At 34.0% G+C, this 16,271-nt stretch overlaps 1 protein-coding gene across 1 annotated transcript in view; it reads left to right on the top strand.

The window, feature by feature from the left end:
* Positions 1-9,263: 9,263 nt before the first annotated feature.
* The window catches only part of LOC130051765 (follistatin-related protein 1-like), a 21,667-nt gene continuing 14,659 nt past the window's right edge, over positions 9,264-16,271 (top strand). The window contains exons 1-5 of the mRNA XM_056154390.1: positions 9,264-9,413; positions 10,122-10,175; positions 10,574-10,595; positions 14,103-14,315; positions 14,933-15,061. Of these exons, the coding sequence (XP_056010365.1) occupies positions 9,393-9,413; positions 10,122-10,175; positions 10,574-10,595; positions 14,103-14,315; positions 14,933-15,061 (439 nt within the window). The 5' untranslated portion in view covers positions 9,264-9,392. The remainder of the gene's footprint in view (positions 9,414-10,121; positions 10,176-10,573; positions 10,596-14,102; positions 14,316-14,932; positions 15,062-16,271) is intronic.

Genomic DNA, 16,271 nt, shown 5'->3' with positions numbered 1-16,271 from the left:
GAGATAATCCTTAATTTTGAAATGAATTTCAAAATTGTATAACATCAATTAAATATACATCCGTATTTTCAAGCTAGTAACGAAGTACTTAGCTACTGGGCTGTAGAGACCCTCGGGGACTAACAGTCCACCAGCAGAGGCCTCGACCCAGGGGTTATGAAAAACTAAAACTATTTCAAATTAAAGAGGATAGAGATTGTTTCTATCGCAGTGTTGCGTACCATCTCCATGAAGATCAAGAGCAACATGCAAAAATTAGAACGGCAATTGTAGAAGAACTCAGCAACAATAGCAATTTTTATAAAGAGTTAATAGTTTGCGATTTTAAGAAACATTTGGACAATGTTAAATTATTAGATGGTAGTTTTGGGTCATGGGCCACAGAAGCAGAATTGATAGCGACAGCGTTTCGTTTTGATATGGACATTTTTGTTAAAAGATCACACACAATGGCAAATATACCCACCTGACGAGTGCAATCACAAAAAAGATTTTATATGTTTGAATTTTTCTTCAAATCATTTTGATTACTTAAAAACTTCGGATAGGCCATGTGTCTGTAATTTTGCTCTATCCAAAAATGAGGGCCAACGACTACTGCATTCTACCAATATGAACATTTTACTCCCTGAAGACAAGGAATAATTAGAAAATGAAACTATGAAATAAAATATAACAAAAGAAAAAGTAATCAACCTGTCTTCAGAGAAATTAACAAATGAATAGTTAAGGTTGTTAGGAAAGGGTTTGAAATGTGTGCCCACAAAGAAAAATATTGATTTTACTCGGTTGTTAACGGATTTAAAAACATGGGAACTTAGGATGCGTCTGCAGGAATATTTTTTGAGAAAGGGTCAGAGAATGAATCCTCTTTCAATAATGATGAAAATTTCAAAAATAATAAATTTAAAAAGAATTGGACACCGGAAGAAGAAAGAGTAAAATGACTCGCTGAATACATTAGACAAGTCAAAGAAGACGTTAATAGAGGTCTAAGTAGAAAATTTTCTAGTAATATTACACGCGCCGAAGAAAAGGCTATGAAAGAATTACTGACAGACCGGAACATAGTAATAAGACCTGCAGACAAGGGATCTGGGATAGTGGCTATGGATACGGATAAATACGTTGACCAAGTAGATAATGAAATGCTTAACAGCGCATCTTACAGTGAAATAGAGTGAGACAAAAGCAAACAAATTACCAACAAAATAAAAAATTTAGTTGGTGAAATGTATAAAAAATGATCCATTTCGTCTGAATTAAGACATAATCTACTACCCACCGAAGTAATATCAGGAAAACTCCAAGCTAACCCAAAAACACACAAAAACAACAATCCGCTGAGGACTATAGTAATAAATGACCGACAACATCCAGCAGAAAAGATAGCCAAGTACGTTGAGTCGCAACTTGAAAATGCAAATAGATGTACAGAATACTACAGATTTTTTGAAAAAACTTTCAAGTGTAAAGCAACTTACCAGATTCCCCTATTCTATTTTGTATGGACGTGAAAGCACTTTATCCCAGTATACCTAGGAAAGCTATGAAAGGAAATAAAATAAGAGTTTATGAAATAAACTAATTTTTGGCAAACTAGGTTTGTATATCTTGTTAGAGTTATCTCTCTTGTACTGTTCATGTTTAGCGCCAGGGGAGGTAATTTTGATTGTTGAGTTTTGCAACTTTGCATATAGAGGACGTATTCTAGAAATTTCTAAAATTCATGGCTGGACAAGTCCAGAGTAAAAAAATTTAAAGATCATTATAGCCAAAGCACATGTAATTCAATGTGTGTTGCATATATTTAAGTGTACCTGTTTGAGTGTCATCGGATGCTAACTAGTGTTATCCTGGACCTGATATACACTGTAGGTAAACATTAATTCTATATTACCGAGGAAATCAGCATGGATGTTGTAGTCATTGGAAGTTCCCACGTGAAACGTTTACAGTCCTATAAGCAGAGCAAACCTGAGCTCAAAAACTTTAACTTGAATAATGTAAATGTTAAAACACACTTGTATGGGATAAGCGGGGGAAACATTACAAATTCAAGGGATGTGAAGAAATTGACTTCATTCATAAACACTGTGGGAACGTCGTCCAAATGCCTGATAATTCAGATTGGGGGGAATGATATGGACTCCCTAGATATTATGCCCCAGGAAGTGATATTTAAACTAATTGCGATGGCACAGGTGTGGAAAGTGCGATATAACTTCAAACAAGTGTTTGTGTGTCAACTGTTGCCAAGGGAAGTAACTCGTGTGGTACAACCTTCGCAATACAATGAGAACGTGAGAAAGGCGAACACGTTACTAAAGGCAGAATTGTCTCGCGCACCAAACAGTACCATAACATACTGGAAAATCAAAGGGGTGAAGAAATCTATGCATAATAATTATGTATACGGGGTACACTTCAATTGGCAGTTTGGCATGCCAACATATTTTCGGAACATTAGAGGGGCCATGCTGTAGAAAAAACTTAAGAAAGAGGATAAACTCGACTGATCAAATCTCCTAATCTACAGAAAGAAGGCGAAGCAGGGGTAACCGTGTTCCTTTTGTGGTAAACTATTCTAAAGAGTTTCCCAATATTCATAAGATTTTTAAACAACCGTCAAAAAATTCTGACCACCTCAAAAATGTTTTAGAGATATGCCCATAGTGGCTTTTAAAAGAGACTAAAATTTAAAAGACATTTTGGTACATAAGAAACACAGTAATCTATGTTTTAGAAAATAAAATGCATGCGAGCCCTGTGGTGCTAAAAAGTGTATTTTATGTCACTATGTCATTAAAACTGACTGCAACGGTAACAAATATCATATCAAACATTATATCAATTGTAAATCCAGCAATGTAGTTTATGGAGTGTTTTGCAAAAAATGCAACAAAATTGTATACCGTATATGGGAGAAACTGCGGTAACTTTATACAAAGGCATGTTTTGAATTTGTCATTTATTAGACGAGAAACTGATGACCCTGTTGCTATTCATTTCTATACAGATTTTCATAGTATTGACGATTATTCTATAATAGGAATCAAAAACTTTACAAGGATGACATTTATCGTCCCTTTAGGGAAAATTTATGGAAGAAAATATTGAATACTTACGTACATGTACCATTTGGAATAAACCAAAGGGAACATTTTTGTCTTTAATAATTAATTTTTGTATGCAAAGAACGTGTTATAATAATTGATTATAACAATATTGATGTATTTAGATTAACTATTTACTGTAATATTTCATGTTTGTATTCACTTAGGCCAGAAGTTAACTGTTTTGTGAACAAACATTTCAAAATTTTTTACTACATTACTTACCAAATATTTAATTGCACGCATATCTGTCCACGAGGCCGGGTGAGTATTACTCTCGTGCAACCAGACGCTCTGCTTTCTCCGTAAATCTTCGTCTGAGATTTGCGGAGACAGCCGAGTGTCTGGTTGAACGAGATTAGTTGAGTATTGCTCATTTTATTATTAGACTCTTACTTTTTTCAAATGTTTTTCGCGCAATATCAGCATTGACGTTACTTTTCAATCGTATAATACTCACTGTGACGTCATAGTACTTTCGTGTATGTAGTCGTGCGTTACGTTGCTATGAGAGATAAACACGACTGAAGAAGACCGGTAACACGGTCGAAATATTTCTAGAAAGTGTTTAGATTTTTTTTTTAAGTTGTACTCCGAAAAAAGAGGCTTTGTTTATTTAAGGAATGACTTTAATTCTGGGGCAAGTTATACGAGTATAACCTGGTTTGGGTCAGTTTACGCTTTATAATCCGCGAAGGGGATTATAAAAAAGCGTAAACTGATCCAAACCAGGTTATACTCGTATAACTTGCCCCAGATATAAAGTCATTCCTTATAACTTAATGCAAGAGACAAAGATCTTAACCTTCGTTTATCAAAATGTACATTAACTCGGAAAACTACAAGTCAACTGAGCCGCGCAATGATTCACTTAGCAACAGCGACGAAGCGTCTCGCTCTGAAGGCAGCCATTTTTAATCTTAGTTCTACGGACCCTAGCCTATTTATCAAAATATATAGTATATATATATATATATAATCCAAATAGAAAGAGTTGATATCACAGTCAAAATAATTCAATAAAAAAATCAGGGAAATATACAGTTCCAAAATATATTTAAATCACTAGCGCTTTCTGGATTTTAACATCCATCCTCAGGTGAATACAAATTTTAAAATAATGAATACAAAGTTGTTTATCTTAGAGACGTCTATTGTGACGTCATGGTAGTCTTTGCGAGGAGGGAATAGATACATGACGTCATAATACAAAAGTTCGGGAAAGGTGACTTGGACAAAATAAGCATGAACATTTACATGATAAAAGTTGATGAATTAAGAGGTTTAACAATCAGAATTTTTCATATATGCATTGATTAAAGTTTGTTTAGTTTAGGAGAAAACAGTTTAATGAAATAATTTTCTTTAGCAAGTCTCATGGACGTTGATTCTGTTTTAAGTTTATAAAATGGAAATACGATGTAGTTGCCTCTAGCACAGGTGTCAAAGTGTTCACTGCATGGGGTATTTCTTGTACTGGGATCGTTAATTTGTTGGCGATGGACACGCATCCTGGCTGTTAGTTGTGTTCCGGTTTGTCCAATATATTCCTCGCCACACCCGTTGCAAATAATGCAGTATAGTAAGTTTTTCGACTTGCAGTAAAATTTACTGTAAAATATTTTCCGCATTTAAAAGTAATAGAAGGTCCTGTTTTTAGGAAGGGACATGTACCACACCTTGAGTCAACACATATAGAAACTGCGTATTTTTCAGGCGTTGAATTGAATTTGGCTTTTGTTAATAATTTTTTCAAGTTAGATGGTTGTCTTTGGCTGTGAAGTAGGTCGGATTTGGGAATAATTTTTTGAAGTTCTAAATCACGCTCGATAACTGTAAAATTCTTCTTAGCTTCCTGAAAGATATTTATATGTTTTGGGTTGTAAGTTGTCATAAATGGTATTAGGAAAGGATCGCGTTCTTTTTCTCTTGTTGTTCTAAGTGTATGCTGTGGAATTTTCTTTGCTTCATTTATGGCTGAAAGAATGAGTGTTTCCGGATAATTCTGCGCAGTAAGAAATATTTTCAATTCTGCCAGTCTTTGGTCTTTAGTATTTTCATCTTTAACAATAGTGCAAATCCTTCTGGCCAAATTGTACGGGATATTCCTTTTAGTGTGTGTAGGATGACATGATTTGAAATTCAAATATTGGTGTGTGTCCGTTTTTTGTAAAATATATCAGTTAGGATGTTGGTTTCATGTTTTATCACCTTGATGTCCAAAAAGGGAATCGAAGTATCACTGTATTCCATGGTAAACTGGATATTTGGATTGAGCGTATTCAACAAATTGTGAAACTTGATCAGGTCTTCTTCGGATTTTTCCCAAAATATAAAACAGTCATCTAGATATCTTTTCCATGAATTCTTCAGATTTTGTCCAAGCTCTTGACTCATTTCCTCATCGACTTTTCGATATAACATTTCTTCGAAATATCCCATTACTAAAATGCTGTATGCAGGGGCCATTTTAGTTCCCATAGCTGTTCCTTTGATTTGTTTGTAGAATTCGCCATCAAAATGAAACGTGTTGTTTTCCAAAATGAATTTTATGGAATCTATAATAAATTCCATTGAGAAATTTCTTGGGATAAGTTCCGGGTGTTTTTCTATCCAAAAAGTTATAGCTTCTATTCCAAAGTCATGTGGGATATTTGTATATAAACTCGTTACATCAAACGTTACAAGTAAGGTATTCTGGTCTACAATTTCTGGGAGTTTGTTAAGAAAATCCATACTATCCCGAATGTAGCTAGGAACTTTTTGGCATAGATCCTTTAACAAAATATCTATAAAATTACTGAGCCTGTGTGTTGGACATGCAGGTCCAGCCACAATTGGTCGTAGTTTTAGATCCATAGGTTCACTAGTAGTTATGTATGTTTGATTTTGTTCTTCAATAGCGGTCTTGATGTGGTTGCTTTTGTGTATTTTCGGTAGCCCATAGAAATTACTAGTTTTCATTTCAAAGTTTGTTAAATAGTCAAATTCTTTTTCTTTTAACAAGTGTCCGTGTTTTCGGCACATCTGTTTTAAATTCCTCAAAATATTTGTATCAGGATTTTCTGGTAGTTTTACATAAAAGTTCTTATCATCTATATGTTGAAGCACGAGGGATTTGTAAAATGCTTTATCCATACAGACTATTGCTCCTCCTTTGTCTGCTTCTTTGAGGATAATTTCAGAGTCATTCTGTAGTTTTTGAAGGGCTTTTCTCTGTATCAAATTCAAATTGTTTTTAACAGTGTTTTTGTTACACAGTGATGATTTGGTAGATTTAAGGACATCTATATAGTCATCTAGGCCTTATTTCGTCCCCTTTGTATTGTTGTTCCCTTTTTATTTCGGATAATACAATCATCAGAAATTTCCGTTCGTCCAAAAAATTCCCTCAAACGTAATTTCCGACAAAATTCGTCTATGTCCTTTTCCAATGTAAGATTGTCGGGTTTGGGTGTTGGAGTAAATTTAAAGCCCTTTTCTAGTATTTCTATTAAGGTTGCACTTTTTTTTAAATGTTTGAGTATGATGATGTTTTTCCTAAAATTTCCCACTTGATTTTGTAGTCAATATTTTTGTCTTTCAATGAATTTTTTAATCCCACGAAAAAGAATACCACCGAGCTCAGCAAATTCATATGGACATTGAAAGACAAAAATATTGACTACAAAATCAAGTGGGAAATTTTAGGAAAAACATCATCATACTCAAACATTTCAAAAAAGTGCAACCTTTGTATTCTAGAGAAATTCTTTATAATATGTCATCCCGAAAAATCTTCATTGAATAAGCGTTCAGAACTTGTCAGCACTTGCCGTCATTCCCATACATTTCTATTTACTCAATCCTGTGTGTAATCATGCTTAGCAATTATCTAGTATGTTTCTGTGTAACATATACTCAACCATGCGGAGGTTTTTCTTTAGATGTCATTTTTCTCCCGACGAGTGAGGGAAAACCATCCCCTTACGAAACAGCCTGTAGAGAAATAAATGTTATGTGATTGAACTCCATCTGATCATCAATTTATGTAGCTCCGTGAGGCCACGTCGAGCACTAGTCTTATATCGGAGATTTATCCCGCTATATATATATATATATATATATATATATATATATATATAAGCACTAAATGTCGGATCCACAACGTGGTTGTTCGTGTCGTTGGTCATTTTAGTGCTTTGTATAAAAAAAATTATTTGACCTAGCTTGTATTCATGTTGTGGATCCGACACTTTTAGGTATCGGGTGTTGTTGGAAGTTTGTGCTTATATATATATATATATATAAAGCACTAGAATGACCAACGACATGAACAATTGGAATTGTCAAATTTTCGGGACAACCTGTCCCTTCGTCAGGACGTGAAAGGATTGCATTATGGAGAAAACACAAATATAATTAACAATAAGCACTAAAGCTACACTACAAAACTAGCTAAACACTTTTCCAACGGATTACATGTTGCAGGCTTTGTTATTAACTCAAAAAAGAATAACAATCAGGGTGTCTGGTCACCGTGGTATCAGTCGGTATATATATATATATTAGACTAAGAGTAGTATGAATAATTGAATACATCCAGCCTACTTTGCTTAGAGTGAACATTTTGTAACTCTGTATTCAACAACTCTATGATTTAAGAGTTTCTATTTAGACTTTTGTCCTTTACTCTCTCTCTGAGTATTTCATTTCATCTTAACGTTCCTGTCTGTAATTCGGATGATATCGAAAAAACAAATGTAATGAACATGTAAATATGCTTTTAGAAAGAAAATATGGATTCGAACTTCCAATAGGAAAGATATTTAAGACTCTTACCTACATATATCAATCCTTTTGTTTTGGTACTGGAATACATATAGGTAGGTATTAAGCAATGTTACATAAGAATGCTTGCATATCAAATATTCATTTAGCATTTGTTTTTTGTAAAAGAAAATATTCCTGTGTAATCCAAATATCTAATTGGTGTAGATTATGATCTCTTAATTTAAACAAGATATATAACTGAAAGACTGCGAAAAATCACATAAGAAAAGAACTTTTTCTATCCAAACCTTACTAATTAGAATAGAAATAGATGTTGGGATATGGGATTACCTTGTATACACCCCCTTTCTGTTTGAAAACGATTCAGAAATATCTTCATTCCATAAGACACAGTAGTTTATATCCTTATAGAAGAATTATTAACTTATGATTGACACAGTGATAAGACGCATTTATTTTCAAATAACACTCTAGTACTGCATGGTGTTTAATAAAGCTAACAACTCTGCACATCATACGTTTTTCTATTTTTGAACGGAATAGACATATAGACAATGGCACCCCTCCCCTATTTTAGCATCGTGAAAATACATGCACACATTTAAAATGGTGTTCATGAATACGTATCTATAACCCAATCATTTTTCTCCGAACAAGGTCTTTTAAAATATTTTATGTTATACTATATCGTCATAATGACTGAGATTCTTTTAAAACATGAATCAAAATATGAATATCAATAATAATTGTCAATTCCTTTCAGATATAATGCTAAGGTAAGAAACTCAGTAGGTTATGTGTAGACCGCTGATTCGAGTCCAGCAGGGGTTTAAAAAAAATTCAGATTACTTTCTAATAAAACTGCATTTTTTGGACTAAATAAAGTAAATTTGAAAGTTTTTCATTTCAAAATATTGTTGAACATATTCTCCATTTCTCATTCACATTTCTCTGGTGTAGTATTCCCTCTTAAGTAAAAGATTCATTGTGTAAATAAAAAAAAAGATCATCGGCCATTAAGGAGAAGGTTGTGCCTGTTGCTTACTTGTATTCATATTTTTCTTTTAAAATAAAACAACAAAATAATATGAAATAAAACTTATCAACAATAAATAAAATCATTTTCATTACCCTAATCGATATTTTATATTGTTTTCCCCTCACTATTTCGTTACACTTTTTACACACTCGCTTTCCCTTTTTTTTCTGTATCAATACATAAATTTTTACTGCATATCTTTCCATTTTGACCGCGTTGTAGCTATAAAAAGAAGGCTGAAATAATCCTTTACACCCAATTGGTTGATATATACATCTAACATATAAGTTCATTTACGAACTGCTATGATTCACTCCAACTTAATATTTATCTCCCTTTTCAATCATTAACAACATTAAAACAGGTGGACTTTCGATGCATGACAGACGTTGACAATTTGATGTCTTTTGTCTGTCAAGAAAGGAAATTCGGTTATATAATTAGACAATCCCATCGGGACGATAATGGCAATACACAATTTTAAGGTAGGGTTATCTCATTTATACATAACATGTTTAAAAATTTGTTACATTATCTGTCGTTTTAGAGAGCTTTTCTTTTCGTACTCGTACTGTAGGACAATCTATTGTCGGAATGTGTTTGTTTGTTCACTTACTAAGATGACAATTCATGGCTGCTCAAAATGGCCCGAGGGCCGACATATATTGAAAGAAGTACATATTATAGTGAAAGTAAACATCACATATAGCGACAATTTCAGTACAGTGCCGATATAACGTAATAACATTTTAACTCCTAAAAATAGCCATTTCTTTTATTAGAGTCTTATTGTAAAGCACATGAAATACGTGTTTAACTGCAGTATTTGGCTTTTGAACACTATATTCCATATCATTTTAACTTGTCCTAAATGGATGTACATCATACGTTGATTTTGAGGGAATTTTTGTCGAGTTGCCATATAAAACGGTTTATTTAACTTAAATTTCCTCAAACTTTAGCATGTGCTAATAATATATGTAACTAATATGTATTTAATTCAAAATTAGTATTCCATTTGTTGATAAATTAATATCCTCATTGATTCAAATGATGAATTTTGAGTTTAAACAAAATGAAAGAAGATACACGTCGTCCTTGTAAAGTCAAATTACCTGTGTGTCATATCGCAAATTTTGATTTTTGAATTCATTTATGTAAGTATAACAGTTCTCATATGAATCTTATTTTAGCGGTTGCTGCTTGCTATATACTTGATGTGTCAGGTTGCAGAGTCCTTAAGCGAGGTATGGTATACTTCATCCCCATAAAACAGTATTCTTGTGTAAAGCATGAAAAATTCTGTGTATCAACCATTATTTAAGTAACAAGTCAACTGATGAATCAATAAATTATTTTATGAGGTAGAATACTATGACAAATCTGGGCGAGGGTATATATCCTTACCTATTAATCCTATGAATCATTTCTATCAATTCCTTGATTTTAAAGGTATCTTGTTTGGATTTACTAGCCAGAGAATTGTATCTACAAAACTTTTACTTTACTCTGTAATTTTTCAATTTCATTTCCTGCATACTTTCAAAACATTTGGTTATGTCATTTTGAATTTGTTTTTCATTGTTTCATTTTTGAATTGTCTCCTACTCTTTCATTGATTGCTATTTTAATTCCTTTGTTTCAGGCGAACGTGACTATGACAGACGGTACGCAATATTGTTATTACACGTTTCTTATGTATTTTGTATGAATTCCAACTTCATATTTCATTGTATTTAGATGAATTCGAAAATATATCAAGGGTTTCATATAAATGAATTTCATCGTACTCTTAAAACTACATTTTATTAATACTTTGATTTCTAATTTGTTATTGAACTTTGCATTTACATGACATAATGTTAAAGTATGACTCAGTTAGCGAGTTTTACCCTGGGATAGGGTGAAAATGGGTATGAAAAAGTTATGATAATGAACATTGATCAATCTCTTTAACCCACAAAGAATAAAAATCGAGAATAGGAATCAGGTGCTGAGGAGGAGTAAGCATCCCTTGTTGATCGATCATATCTGCCTTGAGCCATCTGTTTTGATCATGTAAACGAACAATTAAATCAGTATAACGGCTTAACAATTGGTATGAAACTCGTCAGATAACATTTAACCTAACGACAGACTATTGCAAACGAAATCATTTTAACGATCATATAATTTGCGAAATGTTGACTTAAGTGAAGCCATATAACATCGACTAATTTGCCATCCGCCGTGAGCCCTATATCTTGATCAGGTAAACGTGACTTTTATCTGTAGTCAAAATCAGTGTGCCAAGAACGGTCTAACAATCGGTATGAAATACGTCAGACAGCATTTGACCCAAAGATAGGTTGTATTGGCAAACAAGATCGTTATATCGACCATAGAATTTGCAAAATGCTGACTTTAAACGAGACTGATGAAACCTCTGCACCATCAACTTGTTTTTCAGTAGCCTACCTCGATTTAAAAACTGATTTTGCGTATCGAATCAGTTGAGATATATACACACCATATGCAGGTGATAATGGAATATTGCTACATAAATATGGGAAGTTGACGATGGATTGATTGATTGAATATTGTTTAACGCCCCTCTCGAGAATCTTGAATGGCCGTTGAGCAGGGAGGGATCTTTATCGTGCCACACCTGCTGTGACACGGGACCTCGGTTTTGCGGTCTCATCCGATGGACCGCCCCATTTAGTCGCCTCTTACGACAAGCAAGGGGTACTGAGGAGCTATTCTATCCCAGATCCCACGATGGAGAAGCTGAAATCATCCCGTTTGTCATAAAGTTGAATAACATTTTATTAACGTATTTTACAAAGACACTATATGATAAGCAACATAGTAAACGTCTTATTTCGAAAATCTACAGCCACCTCTTTTCGTGATCTTCCGGATTCAATCGCTTTCACTTTTTGAAATTTTGCATCCAAGTTTATATTTTTTCCGTGGGTTTACTCCGGATACTGCGGTTTTCTCCCACAAAATGACCATTGAAAGTCGGTAAATAGCTAGTACATTTTGTATATAGCTGATGTTCATGTGGTTTGTATGTCCGACTTTAAAAATAACGATTATTATTTTTATCCCCCCCCTCCTTCAAAGAAGAGGGGCATATTTGGTTTGCACCTGTCGGTCGGTCGGTAGACCACATGTTGTCCGCTCAATATCTTGAGAAACATTCACTTGATGATAATGATATTTCATATGTAGGTTGGTTATGAGTAGAAGAGGACCCCTATTGTTTTTCAGGTCAAAAGGTCAAGGGTCAATCTAGTCTGGACATAGGAATATAATGTCTGTTCAATATCTTGAGAACCCTTTGCTTGACAGACATCAAACTTGGTACACTGGTACATCGTCAGGAGAAGATGATCCCTATTGATTTTGAGGTCACATGTGTAAAGGTCAAGGGTCAACCTGGACATAGTAATTTATTGTCCGCTCAATATCTTGAGAACCCTTTGCTTGACAGACATCAAACTTAGTACAAGAAGATGATCCATATTGATTTTGAGGTCAAAAGTCAATTGTTGAACTGGACATAGTAATATATTGTCTCCTATATTTTAAGAACTATTTGCTTGATTGACACCAAACTTGGTACACTGGTAATTCACTCTTGACATAGGAAGATACTGTCTGCTCAATATTTTGAACTGATGATACTACTATCAATTAAATGATGTGTGTGTATAACCCTTTTCAATTTTGCACCATGGGGGCATATGTGTTTTACAAACATCTCTTGTTATATTGGTATTATCATTGTTTACGGGAGGGTGAAGCCATTTGAGTACGAACGGTCGGTGAGATTTATTCACCCCTTAACTCACCGCGAATTTTTATTGGCTTAACCGGCTATTCTTTACCTTTAATTACTTTATATCAAAACATACAAACGAAGAAACCTAAGTTTATGAAATTTTATTCATCCATCATTGCTAAACACTCTACCTTATACGGAATAATGATGAATTTATTAAAAAATCGTTACTTACCGCAAACGTTTTATTGATGGGTTTTAAACAATGTTTACATTATGAATGAAAACGTTATAATCACATTTTTAGTATGATTTTGAAAAGGAATCAGCGGGGGATTTTTAATCCAACTTTACAACCGATAAAATGTTATAACCATAAACCACATTCGCATCACCTACTTTTCTCTGTTCGTGTCAGCATAACTTAAGCAACACAAATCAATAATTACATCAATTAAATACACACTCCTCTCGTCTAACAAAATAGATTTACTATGAATATTGACCCAATGAGCAAAACATTTAGAATTGGTTAAAAACAGTCTATGAGTATTGTCAGTTTTAAAATATTGTACATAAATTGTAATGTCTTGCCTCAGAATTTAAGATGGAGCATAAAAGAGTGAGGATGGCCAAGAATCTAGATGTTCATACAAATCTTCGGATCTACTACTACTTGTATCATAAACAAAATTCAAATATATGTCTTGGGGTATAGATATTGACAATACAGTATATTAGAGATAGAAATGATAAAATCATACAGATTTATGGTGTTTCCATATAAAAATTCTTCCGCCACAAAATACAGTCCTTTGCGAACTCTTTTTGATATTGTTTTACGTCCTTCGAGAATGTTTCACTCAATTAGAGACGTCGCCAGTTGTAAGTAAAGTAGACCAATAATTTGCTCTCAGGGCCGTACCAGTGAGTGTCAACCTCTGTCGTGATACGGAACGTCCGTTTCAAAGGTCATCTTTGAAAGACCTGAGATTCTCACTTTTAAATGCCGAGCGAATGGCGAAGGAACAATCACTACCTAGTTTACGTTTATGATGCAGTCATGGCAGGAGCTGGGCTCGAGCTCACGACCTCCCGATCACGAAACGTACATTCTACCACTTAGCTACCGCGACTGATAAATAACAACTGGACAGGGCTAAGTAACAAACATGTGATATATTTGAACCAATCAGAAAATACTGAACGAGTACCTGCACAGTTATAGCATCATGCGCGGTAGTAAGTAATCCTCTGTGGCTACCCGCAGAGATTCAGCTTTACTTTGCAATTGGAAAAAATGTTCACAACATGGTATGTTACGGGAACTAGGATCTTTTAATTGTTGTTTGTGTTTTAAATGATAAGTCTCATGATGATAATTCTCTGTGCATTTCTGCAGAGGACCTTTGCTTTCTGAAGCTGTGCAAAGCTGGAAGACAGTGTGTTGTAATCAACAAGATGGCCACGTGTCAGTGTGTGAGTTATTGTCCTGACCACATGCACCTGGTATGTGGAAGTGATGGACACACCTATCACAATCCGTGTCACCTCCACCGGACGGCCTGTATAGAACAGCGACACATCAAAGTCACGCAGAAAGGTCCATGTGTAGGTCAGCGACATGTAGTACACACAATCTAAAGGATTTGCATAAATGAGAGAAAAATAATACTTTGATATGTGTTTTTGTTAGCAGAAAATATCGAATATTGAATTCATGCCTTTAAAATAATATGATTTTAATCTGGATTAATGGATGTAAAATTAACATTATTAATTTGAATATATATATATATATATATATATATATATATATATATATATATATATATATATATAAATAAATAAATTTAACCCCTAGCTTTATGATAATCACAAAGCAAAATCGTACAATCGGTGCTGTAAAAAGAATATACATGTATTATTATAAATCAGTTGTCAATTTATTAAGAATATTTCTTTAACAAACATAGTGAATGGGTAGTATTGTTGCAGAAAAAAAATCTTCATTGGATCATAAAAAAGACAAAAATGATGAAATGATGGGTTGTCCCATTGCAACACACATTTGTTATGCTAATTAAGACAAATATCCTTCATTACAATTTCAAATAAGCTCTCGTTCCCCCATGCTACTCTTTTGAATGAGAAAAAAAAGAAAATTAATCGGTCTGCACACAAGGAATTTGCTCTTTAACCACTATCGGGTTTTATGAACTAATTTTGCAGTGAGTAACAAGGAAATGGAAATTAGAAAACTGAAGAACAGCACGTGGAAACCTTTGAAGTGTAAAGATGATGCCAGAGTCTACATGCGAAAAATCTTCCTAATGGAACTCATGCTCAAAAATGGAAGAGGTTTAAAAATGATATATTATTTGCAAAACAAATAAACAAATGATATATACTGTTACTGACTTTTGATAGGCTGGCCAGGTTTGTATAGTCGTAAGATCTCATCAAAAGTGGATCACTGTATATCATCAAATGAGCAGGTATGTTGCGCTTCTACAGATGGAAGTGCATAAAATTTTAAAAATATGCATTAAAAGGTTATTGACTGAATATCGGAAAATATGCGAGCACTCAATCGTTCCGCGGAAATGGACCTCGCAAGTTCGGTCTGCTTTACCGCACAGCGACCTCGGGTGGGCACATTTCCCTATATTCAGTCTATAACTTACAAGTAACAAATACATGATGCTATATTTATCATCTGTAGAACAAATCAAATAGGCACTATTCCTAGTTATTAGTCCCCTACCGACGAAGTCGAGGGGACTTTAGGTTTGCGCTCCGTCCGTCAGTACAGTTTTCCGCACTTTTTTTCTTTGTTCTTGCAGATATTCATTTTATATTTGGTATGTTTCTTTGCCATAACAAGTTACAGATGAAGTTCGAATTTCGTTTTGGTCCGTTGATTTTTCACTAAGTTATGGCCCTTGGACTTAGAAAAAATAGCATGAATTATCAGTTTTCCAGACTTTTTTTGGTTTTGCTTGCAGATATTCATTTCATATTTGGTACCTTGCTTTGCCATAACAAGTTATTGATCAAGTTTGAATTTGGTCTCAGTCCGTTGATTTTTCACTTAGTTATGGCCCTTGGACTTAGAAAAATAACACGAATTATCAGTTTTCCGGACTTTTTTTGGTTGTGCTTGCAGATATTCATTTGATATTTGGTACCTTGCTTTGCCATAACAAGTTACAGACCAAGTCCGAATTTCGTCTCGGTCCGTTGATTTTCATTAAGTTATGGCCCTTGGACTTAGAAAAATAGCATGAATTTTCAGTTTTCCGGACTTTTTATGGTTGTGTTTGCAGATATTCATTTGATATTTGGTACATTGCTTTGCCATAACAAGTTACAGATCAAGTTCGAATTTCATCTCGGTGCGTAGATTTTCATTTAGTTACGGCCCTTGGACTTAGAAAAATAGCATGAATTGTTAGTTTACATCCAAGTTTCTTATCTCTTAAGATAAGGGTACTACACTCATTAAAACTTCTAGCATAGTAATACAACAATATAGCTAAATTATTCATGATCACCTACATGTCACAGT

Source organism: Ostrea edulis, chromosome 2 (assembly GCF_947568905.1).
Source record: "Ostrea edulis chromosome 2, xbOstEdul1.1, whole genome shotgun sequence".
In the NCBI taxonomy this organism is placed as follows: domain Eukaryota; kingdom Metazoa; phylum Mollusca; class Bivalvia; order Ostreida; family Ostreidae; genus Ostrea; species Ostrea edulis.
Note: the sequence above shows the minus strand (reverse complement) of the source record. Positions and strands in the feature narration are given on the sequence as shown.